The 16,040-nt window shown below is 39.9% G+C and overlaps 1 protein-coding gene across 2 annotated transcripts in view; it reads left to right on the top strand.

Annotated features, from left to right (window-relative positions):
- Nucleotides 1-16,040, top strand: part of GRB10 (growth factor receptor bound protein 10) — a 145,471-nt gene that overhangs the window by 83,821 nt on the left and 45,610 nt on the right. For both annotated transcript variants that reach the window (XM_077182658.1, XM_077182655.1), the window contains 2 exons: nucleotides 5,057-5,273; nucleotides 8,091-8,232. In XM_077182658.1, coding sequence (XP_077038773.1) covers nucleotides 5,057-5,273; nucleotides 8,091-8,232 — 359 coding nt within the window. The remainder of the gene's footprint in view (nucleotides 1-5,056; nucleotides 5,274-8,090; nucleotides 8,233-16,040) is intronic.

Raw genomic sequence — 16,040 nt, 5'->3', positions numbered from 1 at the left:
CTTTTTTTTTCCCTTTTCAAGCTCTGATACAATTCTTCTGTTTATTTTACTATAAATGTATTTTCCCTGTATCACCTGTGATTTACATTGTGTTTCACTGCATCATCAATGCAGGGTGGTAGGCTGTATGCAACTGTGTGTTCCTTTTCTTTCACTGTTTCCTTCTGTCTCCTTGAGGGTTAATTCATATGTGCTGGAGGGCTGCTCACAACTTGGATACCATGCTCTACTCAGCTAACTTCAGTGAAATATTACATTAGGTATATCATAGCTTTTTTGTTTTGTCAAGATGGCTCTTGAATGTGCTGCTCTGAAACTCATTTTGCCGGTGTTAGGTTGTCAGATAGGAATAGATGATCAATCAACAGCTGCCTATCTGTATCAAACACTTGTTTATAGATGTGCTGTTAGGTTTCCTATAGTATCAGACTTAATTCCATGGCGACAGAAAAGTGCTAGTCTTTTTATAAATCTCCTGAATTCCTAGTAGCTCTTGCATCATTTATCTCTGGGAACTGGTAGAAGGGATAATGCTGGATGATTAAATTCAAAAATGAGCAAACAGGAAGGAAATTATTTATTTTTTTAAATAAAATGTTTTTACAAGCCTCTTAAATCACAACTAATTTAGGTCCTGTGATGTTTTTCAAAGTGTTCCCTATGATCTGTGGACCATATGTGAAAGGGACAGGTGTTTGCTGAACATTCATTTAGATACATTAAATGCATCCTGGTCTGTAGTCCAACATGTTTATCTCTTTTTCAGTAAATAGAATTTCTGTGATGCAGTGAGCCCCCTGACAGCCATGAAAATACCTGCTTTCTTCAGGAAGCTGGCACAGCTGAAGATGAGCAGGATCATTTCAGCTTTGTGTCGCTTCAGAATAAGTGGGATCCTGCTTAGTCTTGTTAGCTGAGCTTAACATGTCAAGGCCAACAACTACCAAAATAAGTAAATAAATGAGGATCTAGGGGATAGAGAAGGGCTAGAAGCAGAAAGGCAAGTGGGACATGGTTAAGTACAGATTAAAGTTTGCTCAGGCTTAATTTAGGGTTTATCATCCCTCCTGTATTATGCTCGAAAACATTAAAAATGTATTCAAGGTGCTTTTTTTTAAAATGGAGCATGACAGCTAACCTACCTAGCTAGCTTAACTAGCTTAGCAGAGCTTTTGTAACAAAGTTTTCCTCTTTACTTGAATGGAACTTTTAAATCTTTTCTTGTAATTGAAATAATGATTTACTTTACCAAAAATATTACTTGCAACATCCAGTGGAGCTGGTTTCTGAACAAAGCCAAAGTTTAACAAATTGTGGGCAAAGAAACAAAAGGAAGTTCAGACAGCTGCCAGTGTGTGCACTTTGGTTCTAGTTTGGGAAAGAACATTGTTCACAGAAGAGTCTACAAAACTGCCAGTACTCTGTCCACCACCAGAAGTGTGTCAGACCTAGGTTATGCAAGTGTTCTCATTTAAAAATGACAGTCAAAAGCAAAGGGCTGTTTGCATGTTTGTGCATGGAGGTGATAAGTAGCTTCTGTGCTGCTCACCTGAAATGGAAGAATAGACTTTGAATATCTACTTTCCTACTCCTTGATTTTATGGCAGAATTCCATACAGATTAGGGAAAATATCATTTTTGTATCCCTGGAAGTGCATGTATGCAAGATATTTGGGGAGCTGAAAGCTCCTCAGCTACCTGTAACTCTGCCTGCTAGATTCTTCCAGGTCAGTCACAAAATCTATATGTGCATACTTAGAGGACCAGCATGGTGCTGTGCTGGATCAAAGCCCAATAATTTGCAAATTTTGCTGTTAACTAGCAAGCCTTCTCAAAGTCAGTTTTGTCAATGTTTTGGGGTTTGGTTTTTTTTTTCTGCATAGGGTTGTAGGGTTGTCTTGATAAAGGCGGGATCTCACTGGTTGGTAGAGAAAGATACTTTGAAGGATTGCACTGTATATGAAATACCCTTCTGAACAGTATGCCTGCATATGGTTGAAACAGTTAGAAATCCTGTGGAGGACTTACTTGATTTTTGTTAAGTTAAACTCTGTGGAGAGCCATCACAGTAACATACTGGATTACTTGGCAGGCTGAGACATCTGCTGGCACTTCTGAGGTGTAGGCTGCAGCAGTGAGGTTTCCTATTGCATCATGCTGAAATCTCTCCAAAACATAATGGTATTTAGTAGTAAATGCCATTGTATAGAGATGAAACTGTATGAAATTCAAGATTGCAGGCTTTGTCTTCAACAAGCTTAAGGATCTTAAGGATCTTTTGCTCCTGCAGAAGTTTTATAGCAAGACTGAGGGCTATTATTAACAGTGCTGCACCCACAGAGAAAAGGAGCTGACAGAGAAGTGAAACCAGATTCTGGACTTCAGTGCAGCGTATTATTAGGAGAACTCTATATGTGCCTTGTCAGTGTCTGTCCTGTTAGAAATTGAATTTAGGTGCGTAATTGATATACTTAAATGCCTGCTAATGGTAATTCAATGCTTTAAACTATGTACTTGTTTTGCTTAGTGTTTTGCATGGAATACCTCATTTTATGCATATTAGGCTACATAGGACCGCTTTGCAACTGTTTGCTTATTCAGAGGTAGCTTGAGATGACTCTTAATCATTCCTCCCATGTTACAATCACCTGAAAACTTAATGATCTTGCACGCTAATAGCTTTCTCTAAATTGTTAATAAATTAGCACCCTCGGGGACCAAGCCATATGGACTTCCACTGAATGAATATATGCCTCGACTTTATTCCCTTTCTGCTTTTCACCATGCTAAACAATTGCTGTTAGTTGCTGTCATTTACTCCCTGACTCTGTGGTCAGGGTCTGTCTTTTATGTCTCCTGCATCCAACCCCTAAGCTTTTACTTGACTGCCATCTGACACCCTACAGCTCCGTACTTTAGATGAATGATAAAATTTAAAAGCCTTGTAATTCGGCCTCTCCCTCTTTATATTCCTACTTCTGTGGTTCCCTTGTGATTGCTCAAGAAGTGTTTTTGATATGTCCTCTCCAAATAGGATAAGAATCTGGAGGATAGAATGAAATTTAAATTACAGCTCTGTCTCAAGATCACTAAAAATAGCCGGAAAATTATTGTAGACTTTGTCCAAGAAAAGCAAAGCTTAGATTGGTGAAAATGCATCAGCTAGCTGACATACAGAGAAGATGGTGTAACCTAGTGAAGGTGAGTCTTAGTAGTAGTGTAGTAGCTGTTAAATACAAAAATTGAGGGAAATTACCATAAAGAATTGAAAGGAAGAAACCTGTTTGTGGGGTGATGTGGTGGGTTTTTCCCTTTCAATTTTTTTTTGTTTTTTTTTGTTTTTTTTTTTTTTTCTTTTTTTGGTTTTTTGTTTTTTTTTTTTTACATGTGTAAACCTTGAAATCTTCTTGAGTACATTCTATGTGGCTGTTACTTTATAGTAAAAAGCCTACTAACTTGCAGTGAGAAACATGGTGTTTCAGGTCACTAAATAGAGCTCAGGTGTAGGGGCATGACCAGAAACCTGTTTAATTCTGAGCAGGTCTTTTGTTCACCCAGCACTGAGAATGGAAGTCATCAGCATCCCAATACAGTTGCCATGTAAATGCCATGTTCAGCTCTCATTATGGTTATCAGGGCATGTTGTTGGAGGACAGAAATTGAGTGATGCTATTTTAGATTATGTCCTCAAGAAATGTGATGTTTTTACAAAATCATTTATGGTATCTAAAAGAAAATAGTGCAGCTGGTTGCAAGCCGCTTCTGATGGTTCATTTCGCGAGAAAACATGGCAAAAGAATGGTTATTAGAAAACACAGTGTGTTTAAGGTGCAAAGCAGTGTGTGTTTGCCAGCTCCATCGCTTGTCTCTATCTTCCATCCCTCTCATGAAGAGTTTTGTGAGACAGAAAGTTTGCAGGCAGCAATGGTATATTTTGCCAGGCCAGTTGATACAGCTGGAAAATAAGGGCACATTTTTGGCTGCACAAAGCTCTGTTGGGTCAGGAGTAGTTGTTCAGGCAGTGGCTGTGCTGTAACCAGAAGCAGATATCGATGTGTGTGTTCGTCAGCCTGCTGAACTCCTGATAGAGAGTGATGTAACTTGTGGCCAGGGAGTAATTACAGTGCTCTGCAAGAGGAGTTCAGAGAGTGGTTAGTGCAAAGGGCTTGCAGAGTTCTCTTGTCTTGCAGAGCAATTATGATCGTTAAGGAGGAATGATTCAGCACAAGTTACTTATTTACAGTGAGGTAAGGTGGCGTATATAGAAAGGTTGGTGCCCTTTTTAGGGACTGATGTTCCTCCAGCCAGCCACACCACATCCTTGGTTGATTTACTTTACTTTAAGGTAGAAGTCTATCTATCACACTGCAAGAGCAAGGATAGATAGATAGATAGATAGATAGATAGATAGATAGATAGATCAATCTATCGATCAATCTTTTTATATGAAAGTTGCTGGACTGCCCTTCAAAACACCATGTCACAAAAATACGGTAGGATTTTTAACAATATGTAGTAATCACTTCTATAATGATGTCTTCCAGGACTGCGGCACTGTCTTAATTTTTTTTCCTTCTAAATTATTCAATCTTTCAAAGTATTTATTACAGTGTTGGACAATCTAAACTTGATACTTTGCCAAGCCAAACTGAGGTATTTGTAAGTGATATGCTTTGGAAATATATGGCAATTTATCAGTAAGTAAAGTGGTGCTTCACATTAGCATTGTCATTATTAAAAATCCCACTAAATTCTTGTGTGATACACACACACACACATATACATATAGAGAGAGAGAGAGTAAATACTGTAATATTTATTCTGTGTCCATAGCTTTTCTCCATGGAAGACAAAACAAATCTCCATTGCTGGCTCTTACTTGTTGTGGTTTTCTACTCTAAGAGAAATACCTTATTTCTTCAATAATAATTTGCACTGTAAAAATGTAGTTAAATAATTATGTCACAATTTTACTGAAACTTAGTCTTTGCTCTTGCCACATTTCCTTTGCCTGGGACTTCTAGATGAGTTACACTCCCTTTGTTTTGTCTTTCAGATGACGATGTGGACCTGGAAGCTTTGGTAAATGACATGAATTCCTCGTTTGAAAGTTTATACTCCACGTGCAGCATGCAGTCGGAAACCGCTCCGCTCCTGCAGAACGGCCAGCTGAGCCGCAGCCAGCTGCCATCCTCGGGGCCCAGCGCCCTGCAGCCCACGTCCCCCAGGCAGAAGGTGCAGCGCTCCCAGCCAGTGCGCATCATGGCAGTCAGGTAGGGACTAGGCACTCGCTTCCTGTTCCATAAGTTGCCATGAACTGGCTTCAAAAGAGCTATATTTTAAAAGAGGAGATCCTCTTGGGTAAGGAACTTAGTATTAGACTGGACTTTTGCATAGAAAAGTGTGCTAAGTAGGTGAAGGACATAATATTTCCACGTATTATCACCCTTCTTTTAGTCAAGGTTTGATGTTTCGGCAGTAGCTTTTGTAGAAGTGTGTCATTGGTACCAGTTGGCAGAAGCTATATCCATATTTGGATTTTTTTCCAAACTGTTAAAACTGGTGCTCTCAAGTCTGGTGTCCACTGACAGCCTGTAGGTTTTATTAAACATAAGAGATCATGTAGACAGATGAGGGTATGCTTGACTACTTTTGATGCACAGCAAATGCCTCTCTCTTTGTGGAGGTTTCCTGAATGGCTTAAGACCAACAAACAAACAAAAAAAAAAGAACAAAAAAAAAAAAAAAAAAAAAAAAAAAAAAAAAAAAAAAAAAAGAATGTCTTAGTTAGGTATCTGTTCTTCCCAGAGCACTTTCAGCTCACTCACTTCAGTGCACTGTGTAAGTCCTTACCAATAAAGAGTATTAAAGTTGTCCCCTGTTGTAAAGCTGAGGACTGGAATTCAGGCTTCAAGTGGAAAACTCTTGATGGTGATGGGAGAGTATATAGGTGATGTACAGGTTCTTAAAATCTTTTTAGGCATCAGGAGGAAGGGAACTCCTGTCAGCATGAGTAGGTAAACTAATTTCTTTCCTGCTAGTTAGCAGTTTGTTCTTTGAAGGAAGTGAAAAGTAATAATATAATAAAAGAAAAATACCATGTGTAGAAGGGGTGGCTTCTAACTCTTAACACTGATGTATTGCTTATAGGAATGGTATATATAAGACAGGCAACTTTTCTATTTGAATGGATATGCAGTGCAGCTAGGTCAGCTAATCATGCCATCAGTTCTACAGGTATTTCACAGTTAACCTTGAATGGGGCTGTACTGGAAAATATACTCTCTGGAGTCCTATAGCTGTTGATACTTTGTAAATATCTCAGTCAAAACACTTAAATTATTTTTGGTGTTTAAAAACTTAGCAACTCTTATTTTGAGAGCACTATGGCCTTTTGAAATCTGTACTTCATGCACACTAGAACATACTGTATTTATCATCATCAAAGAAGGTAATGGTGAAGCTTCTGTTCAGGGTTATCTGGACCCATCTTGTTTGCCACCAGAACAGAGTGATTTGACTGTGGTCTCCTAGGAGCACAGGTTTATGTGTGTATCAGTTATGAAGTAAATGATCCACTGGCAGCAGTACAGCCACAGCAGAGCACAGCACAGAGAACTCCCAGCTTCAGGAAACCACAACTTTCTAATTGTATTGGGTCTGTGGTTCCACTTCTTACAGTGGAGGTCAGTCCAAAACTTGCAGTACAGCCCCCTGTTGCAGAGATATGACATGTCTACTGGTTTGAAGAAATCTTGCATTGTCCTTTTACCCTGTACTGTAGAGAACTGCACACATGGCGAGCACAAAAAAATATATGAAGCAGGTCAAATAGTTGTTGGCATAGTTTGTACTTGCAGTTGGAACCTGCATTTATTGCAACCCCCCAGATCTGTAAGATTCGTTCATGGAATACCAAGGCAACTAAATTGCAGGACAAAGTTACCTGTGGAGCAGATTTCACAGTAGTTAAATTTTGCCATCCCCCAGGTACAGGCAAAGACAATGAGAGTACCCAGAGTGGGACATGCTGCTGTGGGCAAATTCAGCAGTAGTCTCCCAGGCAGCTCTGTTGAGAAGGCTTTGCTTGGTGAAGGCATGCAGAAAAATGAGAGCAAACTGAGTTTTTAATGATTTGCCTTTCAAATCCAGTAGTTAGTTGGTTTGGAAACTTTCATGATTGCCACTAGATGGTGCCTTCTGCTTAGGCATTGAAAGGCAGCATGCTGCAGTCAGCTAATGCATCTTCAGTGGTGATACCCTGGCAGCAGGGAAACCAAAAGCCATTTGCGTAGTCACGAATAGGTCTTACAGCTTTTCTGGTTTAGGTTTAGTTTTAGGTTCTTTTAGTTTTTCCTTTTAGGTTTTAGTTTTTCTTTTGTTGGTGTGGGCACTGCAAGTGTACAATAAACTGGAACCTGAAACTGTTACATGCAGACTCATGACGTATACTTTGGGGGATGCAAACTTGTCTGAACAGTAACTGTTGGATGGGAATAAGGTGGGAGGGTACAATTCCAGCTAATTGGGTATTGCTAAAGCCATGTCTTTGCCTTTTCATTTCTCAGGAAATGCCAAGTTGCTTGGAGATAGAATCTGGTATTATAATGAGGTGACACTATTGGTTTAAGTCACAGCTTAGAGAACTCTACAGTAGGGTACATGTTTGTTTTCAAATCCACTTGGAATTTGGCTCTGAGTGACTGCCATTGTTTTCTCCTCTTTCACATTGCTTTGGAAGAGCTTTACTGACTTTCTGGCACACACAGCTTAAGCTTGTAATCTAGTGCTTAAAACAGTGACTACAGATAGATATTTTTGTTTATTTTATTTGCACAGTTACCTCAGTTACTCACCCAAGTAATCAAATTATGAGCAACAAAACAAGCATGGATGCCTGACTGGTCATTTTTTACATGCAATTACCTACTTTGCACTAGGAGTTGCTGTAACTGTACAGTAGTTACCTAGAAAAAGAATGGGTTTGATTCCTTTTTTTTAGGGTCATTATCACAAACCCTGGGGCAGGAGAGCCAGGTCTAGTGGTGCCAGTTTGCTCCTCTTAATGTGTAGTGCTTCTGTGTTTACAGGCGTCTTCAAGAAGAAGAACAGCAATTCCGAACATCATCTTTGCCGGCCATCCCAAACCCCTTCCCAGAACTTTGTAGCCCTGCAAGCTCTCCAGTGCTGGCCCCTGGATCTTTACCTCAGAGTCAACCTGCTAGTAAGCATGTGAGTATGGGATGAAACTTTGGGTCATCCATTCGTGTGCAAACCAGCAGTGGACTACTTCATTTTGAAGGCAGAAAGAAAGCTTCCAGATAAGTAAAAACACTTGTGCACTTTGTCTGTGAGTAGGGCAGCACTGGCCGAGAGAGTATCTTCAAAAAGGCTTCAGACATTTTTTAGAAGGTTTGTAAGAAAGATGTGTAAAAATTAAGTAAGCCTCTTTCAGATAAATGCATGTTGTGAATGGAGCAGTAATGCTTAATATCCTTTAGACTGAATAACAAAATCTGAAGATGTACTAATTCTGAAGTCAAGTGAATTATCTTAGAGTTGGATGAGGATCTGTGCCTTTTATACTGCATATTCTAGGTGTCACAAAAACACTGAAAAGCTGAATTCTTTAAAGACATGGTGGGGCTTTATTTGCTGTTTTTCATGAAGCTACTCAAAAAGCAAAGTTGCTCTTAGAGCTTGTAGCTAGGCAGGGCTCATTGTAATGGGATTTAAGGGGAAGGTTGTCCCATGGAAAGCTGGTGGAGTAACTTTCTGGGTTCTTGGCAGTTAAGATAGCCCAGACTGAGTTCTCATGTGGTCCAGAGCAGTAACCTCAGTGACCCAGAAGTTTTTCTTCTCTGTCCTACTCCACTCTGTAAGAAACAATCATCATGTTTTGTATCATTCCTCAAGCACACTTGAAGACTAAACCTTTATTTTGTAAACTGTGCTGACCTGCATGGGAATTAAAAAACGGGTTACTCTGACTACTGGCTTACAACAATTCTGTTCTTGAGTACCCAAAAATATGGAGAAGTTCTGTGTCACTGCTCAATTAGTTTGTAATTAGCTCCTACATGCTCTCTAAGAGATAAAGGGCTTGGGTACAGCTACAAGCAGAGGAGCCAGATGTGTGCCCTTGTGTGTTCTGTGTTGTGTTACAGTGCCATGAACAGCTGCCTCCTTTCCTGAGAGACACCTGAGTGCACCTCCACTGGTTTTACTGTATTTCTTAGCCATACAAGACAGACAGGTAACCAAATCATGCCCTGGGAAAAAATTGAGCCATCCCATTGGGAATTTAACACAAGGCCCTGTCAGAGACCCAGGTACTGGCTAAGCTGTTGTGCTAAGGCAGTGTTGATGTGACTCTGGGGAGATAAAACCAGGGGCAATTCTGCCTCCTGGCACTTGGCAGCAGGACAGCAGCAGAGCTGTCTTTCTGAAATAAACTTTAGTTTCTGATGAACCTGTGTTTACCTCTCCAAATATCCTCCTGGTTCAGGGTTTCTTTGCCTCTTAGCTCTATGTTTTACTAAAATTACCCAACCCACCCTAAACTTGGCTCTGTAAAACCTTAAGGAACCCTAAATGATCTGTGAGTCAGTTTTTGATCGAATTTAGAAACTAGTGGTTTAACAGCAGATAAATATAAAAATAACCAGTCTTTTAATGTATGTGAGAAGATGGCTATAAAGGCAGAATAGAAGATCTTTTCACAAGTTTTACCTTATAATTTTTTTTAAATTATTCTACCTTACTTTAAAATCAAAAGTTTTGACAAATGTTTTGAAAGCCTATAATGAAATCATTTATATTGTATAGATATGCTTGCTGCTGAATTTTTTAATCAAAGACAATCCATTATAGTGGTAAAACCCTTTAAGGTACAAGCTGAGGAGGTAAAGCGTGTTGAGCAATAATGGTTTCTTTTGTAGATGTAAATACACTGATCATTTCAGCATATCAACTCATTGCAGGCAGTTGAGAAACACTGGCTCTGGATGAGGGAAGAATAGCAAAGTGTTCTTGTCCTCTCTATCAAAGTATTTTGCTCTCTTTAATGAAGGGTTAGAGAAATAAAACTGGAAAAAACCCTTCTATTTTAAAGTATGAATGGTAAAAGAGAGTGGGTTTAGTTTCTTCATGAAGGAAGAAAACTACCTCGATTTTAAACATGGAATATCATTGGATAACAAAATAATCTCTCTCTTCAGCCTCCTCATAATTTGTTTAACTCAGTTTTAGTTTCCTTCACGGGAGTCTGCTAAACATCATGAGTAAAAAAAAAATTAGTAACTTAAGAAATGTTATACATCTTTCCAACTTCAACACATTAAAAAATATAGACTTTGGCAATTTGAATAAATTATTTTAGGACGTGGTCTGGCTGAGATAAATGTCTGTCAATACGATACAAAGTACTGATTAATAAAACGAGTGATGAGCTTAGTTAAAGGAGTGCAATAGCAAGTTTTAGTACCTGGCAGTTAGGGAAAATAAGTTGTGCTTTAAGGAAAATACAAATACAATGTTAAATGCTAACCAAGGTATAACATCAAGACGCCTAATTCAGGTTCTCTGCTTGCAAATTATGGACACAGATTGAAATTGGAGATGGGAATGAGCCGTTCTGTTTACATGGGATATATGAAGTGCTAGTGAATTCCTTTGATGCTACTTGAGCATTTACAGGTAAATAAGCCAATAGCAGTTCCAGCCAGCAGTGCTGCAACTCTGATCACACAGGGCATCACGGCACACATGTGGTGTGGAGGAAGTGTTGCCTTTGGTCAGCTCATATTTGAGGGGATCTCAGGTTAATGTAGCCTTTGGGGATTTCAGAAAGAAGTGAGTATTTTGTTTGCTGACCATGTGAAACAGTAGAGAGATCACTGGGAAGCTGGAGGGTCTGATGACTTCATAAGAAAGGAAATGTTAGTATTGTTCCTCCTGGAATACCTCACTGTTATTTAATAATTGTAAAATACAACTCTGCAATGATAAAATCTAGTTGGGGTTATGCAAGAGGAATTTAAAGATCCAGTCTTGTTAAACCTAGAAGAGTCTCATGTCATATTACCAAGCCTTAGGCATAAAGAAAATGCCAGCTCTATTCAAGTTTTACTAAAAGTTATACTTTTTCACAGTATATTGTTCCCTATAGGAAAAGGATGCATGTGTGAATGAAAGAGTGAGTAAAGAAGCTTTTAAGTAATAAAGCTTGAATTACATTTTTGGCTGAAAAAATGGATATTGTCTTTTCTCATATTTTATTCTGTAAATTTTATTCTGTAGCTGGAGCCTGACATACAAGTTTCATACTGATTCTGAGTCTCTTCCTTATTTTTTTCATGTAGTTGCCACTGCTTTTTTTAACAAGCAGTTCACAGTGTTGCTTTATGCACTGCTCTGCATTTGTTTCCTACTCTTGGCTCAGCAGAGAAAGATAAAAACAGTAAAGGAGTGAAAAATAACTGTAATAAACCTTTCTTACTTTTTTGTGCTAGGTTCTTTTTTCTGTCTTCTCATGGTGACAAAGCATTTTCTTTATGGTACTCAAAAGAGTGCAATAATTCCATTTTTTTGAGAATATTTTTACGAGATCTGTTGGGTAATGGTACTGATTTCACCACAGCAGGAAGCAGTATGCCACCTCTAACTCTGCTGCCAGTCAGGCACTGAATACTGCTTTTAAAGCTGATGGCTGCAGCAGTGTACTGCAGCTGCCCCCAGAAGACAGACAACAGTGGGGAATAACAGGTCTTCAGTAGCAGCACAAAACTAAACACACCTGTAGGCAAATGGGATAGTCATTTAATGGGAGAAGCAATCTGGGAGGTAAAACTGGAGTGTTAGGCTTATTGAAATCATTTCAGATTTGGTTTTTAGAGAGTGCTTTTTTTAGTTCTAGATAATCTTCTTTGCTTTAGAAAAAGAACTTAATCTTGTGGATAATTTTTTTCTGAGCACACAAAGGTTGAAAAACTGGCACATAATTTAGAAGTAAAAGACTTAGAAGAGAAATAGCAGTGAACTTTCAGGTTACATTTCAAAGGCTATCCTGCACTGAACATCATCCGCAATGGCAACATGTGCTAATAGGGTTGTGTGACCTAAAAAACCTGGTGATAGACATTCAGAAATTATTTGCATTAAAGAGATACATGCCTCTTTGGAGTTCAGCAGTATGATCCTTTATTTCAGGTCTGTAGGTGGAAAAAGCCCACTTTGAGCTTAGTTTTACAGTGAAAAATGTTAAAAGTTGGATTGTTGATAGTGAACAGCACATGGGTCTGTAAAAAATGGCACAGCTGAAGTTTTAGTGATGTAGCCAGCTGGTGAGCACCTGCATGAGAAGTACCAACCGGTTGTGCTGTTGGGTCAGTAGCTACTTCAGTTTCTGGTGTGGTGAGTGAGACAGTGCAGATGTCTTGTGCTTGGAGAAACCACGATCCCTCAAGTGGTAGCTGACAAAGAGCTCATAAGTCCCTGAGTTGAGAGCAGCGTGGTCTGTGAGCTTGGACAGGAGGCTGGCAGGAGAGGAGCTCCCTGATCAGTGCATGCCCAAACATTCCCCTCTTCATCTGTGCCTCATTTTGTCCTCTAAGTATCACCCATCTGCCCATCACCACAGAGCCCAAAACTCCAGCAGAGCTCTGAGAGCACTCCCACTTTACATGCATGGGAAGGGCAAGAAAAGGCAGGAGCAGGAAGGACATGCTCTGGGTGACACTAGGGGCATTGCAAGACCACTTGATATTTTTCTCTCCCTTTTCCCCACATCTTTGTATGTAAGGCTCATGCACACCTGCAAACACAAGATCACCCCATGTCTGAAGTGGGGGAAGTGGTTGCAGGCCAGGAGAAGGGACAGCTGAAAATTTTAAAACCATTGTTTGCTTAACAGGATAAATATGTTTGTCTAAGAAAAATGGAAACCAGAAAATATCACCAAACCAAGACCAAACATTTGTCCAAAAGATTGCTAAAAACATCAGACAGCTACCTTACTGCCAATTGAAGTCCATCTTTGTGTTGCTGGTATAAATGAAGAGCTAGTTGGTAACTTAGGTTATAATTTCTGGTTGTGTACAAATATTTTGGAAAAAGCATGCAATAATTACATGTAGGTCACTGCAATGCCACAGGATATTAGGCTTAAGTATCTTGTGTGAGTCAATGAAGCTTTCAACTGTAAAAATAGGGCAAATTTCTCACATCCCCCCTCTATACAGCCCAGGCAAACTTCCAAAAAGCAGTTTGATGTACCCAAATTATTTACTCTTTTCTAGCAAATTAAATTCACAAATGGGTATGAATTAATGTCATTCTTTTATCCAGATTTAGTTACTCTTCAAGGGAGCTTGTGTAAACAGACTTCTTAGGTTTTATTGTTCTAATTACATGTTATGATGCACATTTTTTCATTTTTCTTCCCATAAAACTTTTATATTGGCTCTTTTGAAGATGTGGATGTTGATTTTCTAAAGAGAAGCTGTATAAAAATATGAACTCGTGTATAATGCAGGCATTATGTACTAAGTTGGATTTTGTGTGTGTCACAGCAAATTTTGTACTTGATCCTTCAGTGGAACAATCTTTTGCAACAAGACATTCTGAAAATAAATACTGACATCTTAGTGTGTCAACAGGGCATTACTTTCTCTAAACAGGCCAAATCTATAGCTGGATATAATCTGGTCATTTCCTTAGGTCTAAGTCTAGACATTCCCTTTGGCCCAGCTTTAAAACATGGGTTTTCAGGAGTATCTGCCATGACACTTAATGTTGTTTCTCTCAAATCTTTCTTTGAAACAAGTCTCTTACACTAAGTAAATAAATCATACATAAATTGCTCTGCAACATATTTAACTCAGATGGTTTTTTAAAGGTAGTTGCAATTGTATTTGGGAAAAAAGTAGGGAAAGAGCAGGCCTCAGGGCTGCTGCAGGGCTGTGATCTAACTGCATGAAAGCAGCCTTTGAGTGCCCTGCTCTTGTTTGGAGAAATAACACCTTCCCAAAGTTTTAACAGAGTTAAATTTGATTGGCAGGGAAGGAAAGATGTTGCATTACTTGTCATCTTATCTCCTCTCTCATGGAAACATGTTGTCCTGAAATCAGGGTGGAGGTGAGTTCACAGCATGATCAGTTTCATCATGCTGAAAGTCGCATTTCCTCATTACTGAGGAAGAGAATGATGAATATCTGAGGTCTAACAAGCTTTCTGGACTAAGCTAAGGACCAGCAGCCCTTGTTGCTGTTGGTGCTGGTCTCCAGGTGGGTCTGCAGGCTCTCCAGCTGGAGCCTTGCATGTGGGCTGCTGAGGACTGGGATCAGCACAGAGGCAAAGCTGCTGTTTCTGCTTCCTCATGCCTCTTACAGCAAGAAGCTTTGTGTTAGAAAGAAATTAGTCTCTTTGTTCTTGCTTTTTGGAAAGTGCCAGGACAGTAGTTACAGTCCCAACATGAATTACTGGAAATATGAAGGGCATCTCATGCTCAAACCCAAGACTATGTTATTTGTTGGGATTTTTTTGTTTCAAATGACACAAACCTGGCCCAGCTCCCAGGAGCGTTTTGGCTCCCTACCTGGAAGTGATGCTCTGGCCGTGGGGGTGTGCTGGGAGGAGGGCTGTGTGCTCAGGACCAGTGGAGAATGCACTGTCCATCCAATGAATGGAACCAACCTGGCCCAAGCCTGCCTTGCTCCATGTGTCCTGGTACCCCAGTGGGTCTTCAGCCACTCAGTAATACTTGCAGTTGTTTAAAAAAGCTGTTGCACAGTAATAAACTGAGCAGTCTGTGCTATTTGCACCAGTAACTGCATTAGTGTGTCCATACTACATTTTTCTGTGGGCATCTTAGTTATGTGTGCACTTGCGCATTTTGTTGCACATTCCCTTGCTGTATTTTATTAACAGTAGAGTAAGAGTATAACTTTGCTGTTCTATGTTTTGATCAGGAATTGACAGAACTGAGGAGCTATCAGGCTGAGAAGGCAGTGAAAAATGGGAAAGCATAATATGGGAGGAGTTCTAACTTTCTCTGGGCCTAGTGAGGCAGGCAGGAATGGGTTTTGGTGTAAACGTAAGTGAAGTAGGGAATTAAAAAACCCCAGAACTAGATTGAGTGACTGTAATTATACCATAAATGAACGGTTGAGACGAATCAGAGATGTTGTAACTTTGTGCTGATAGCCTTTAAGGAGTCATTCAGCAAGGCAGGAACAGCCACACTGAGTCTGTGTGACATCTGTGCTGTCTGGACTCGAGGTGTGAGTTCAGGTCAACTTTAGACATTTTGGATAGAAGCCTTTTTGGACCTCTGCTACCCAGAGGACAGGTGAAAGAAAGCAGCAGCTCATAATTGAGAGCCTCTGCTGTGTGTATCCTCTGTGACCTCGTGGCACCAGTTTGTTGCCAGCAGCTGGTAGGTGATCTGACCACGAGGTCCTTCCCAAGGTGAGCTGTGGCAGCTCTTGCAGAGCTGTGCTGGCACCTGCAGCTGAGCTGCTGGTGATTCCTGGTGGATGCTGTGGACGTATGGAGTGCAGGACTGGGAAGACACCCAAGTTTTTGCTTGCTTGCTGGCATCTACTTCTAGGGATGGCAGGCAAAGCCAGTGTTTAGTTTGTTCCTTTCCAAGCCATCAGCACAGTTGTTGCTTAAGTGTGAGGAGGGATGCTGTTCATTCAGAGCAGGCAAAAGGCTTCTTTGGACTTGTTTTAATTTCCTGGACAATGACCTGTGCCCACGATTAAAGTGGAAATTTATTTGAAATGTCCATCTTCACTTAGGTGGTGTTTGTGTGTGGATGCGTGGGGAAGAAGGAACTTGGAGTTAGTTCATTGTTTTGGTAATAGGATGTTCTTGCATTGTGCCAGAGCTTGCAGATCTAGTTTTGTTCCATTTCCTAAACAGGGGGAAATGTCAGTTGGAATTTAATAGCAAGTTAATTAAATCATTGTGGGATGAGTTTCAATTCTCTGTGCTTTTGATTTATAGTCTCCTATTGCTATCAAATTCTTATTATA

This window comes from Agelaius phoeniceus, chromosome 1, assembly GCF_051311805.1.
Source record: "Agelaius phoeniceus isolate bAgePho1 chromosome 1, bAgePho1.hap1, whole genome shotgun sequence".
In the NCBI taxonomy this organism is placed as follows: Eukaryota; Metazoa; Chordata; class Aves; order Passeriformes; family Icteridae; genus Agelaius; species Agelaius phoeniceus.
Note: the sequence above shows the minus strand (reverse complement) of the source record. Positions and strands in the feature narration are given on the sequence as shown.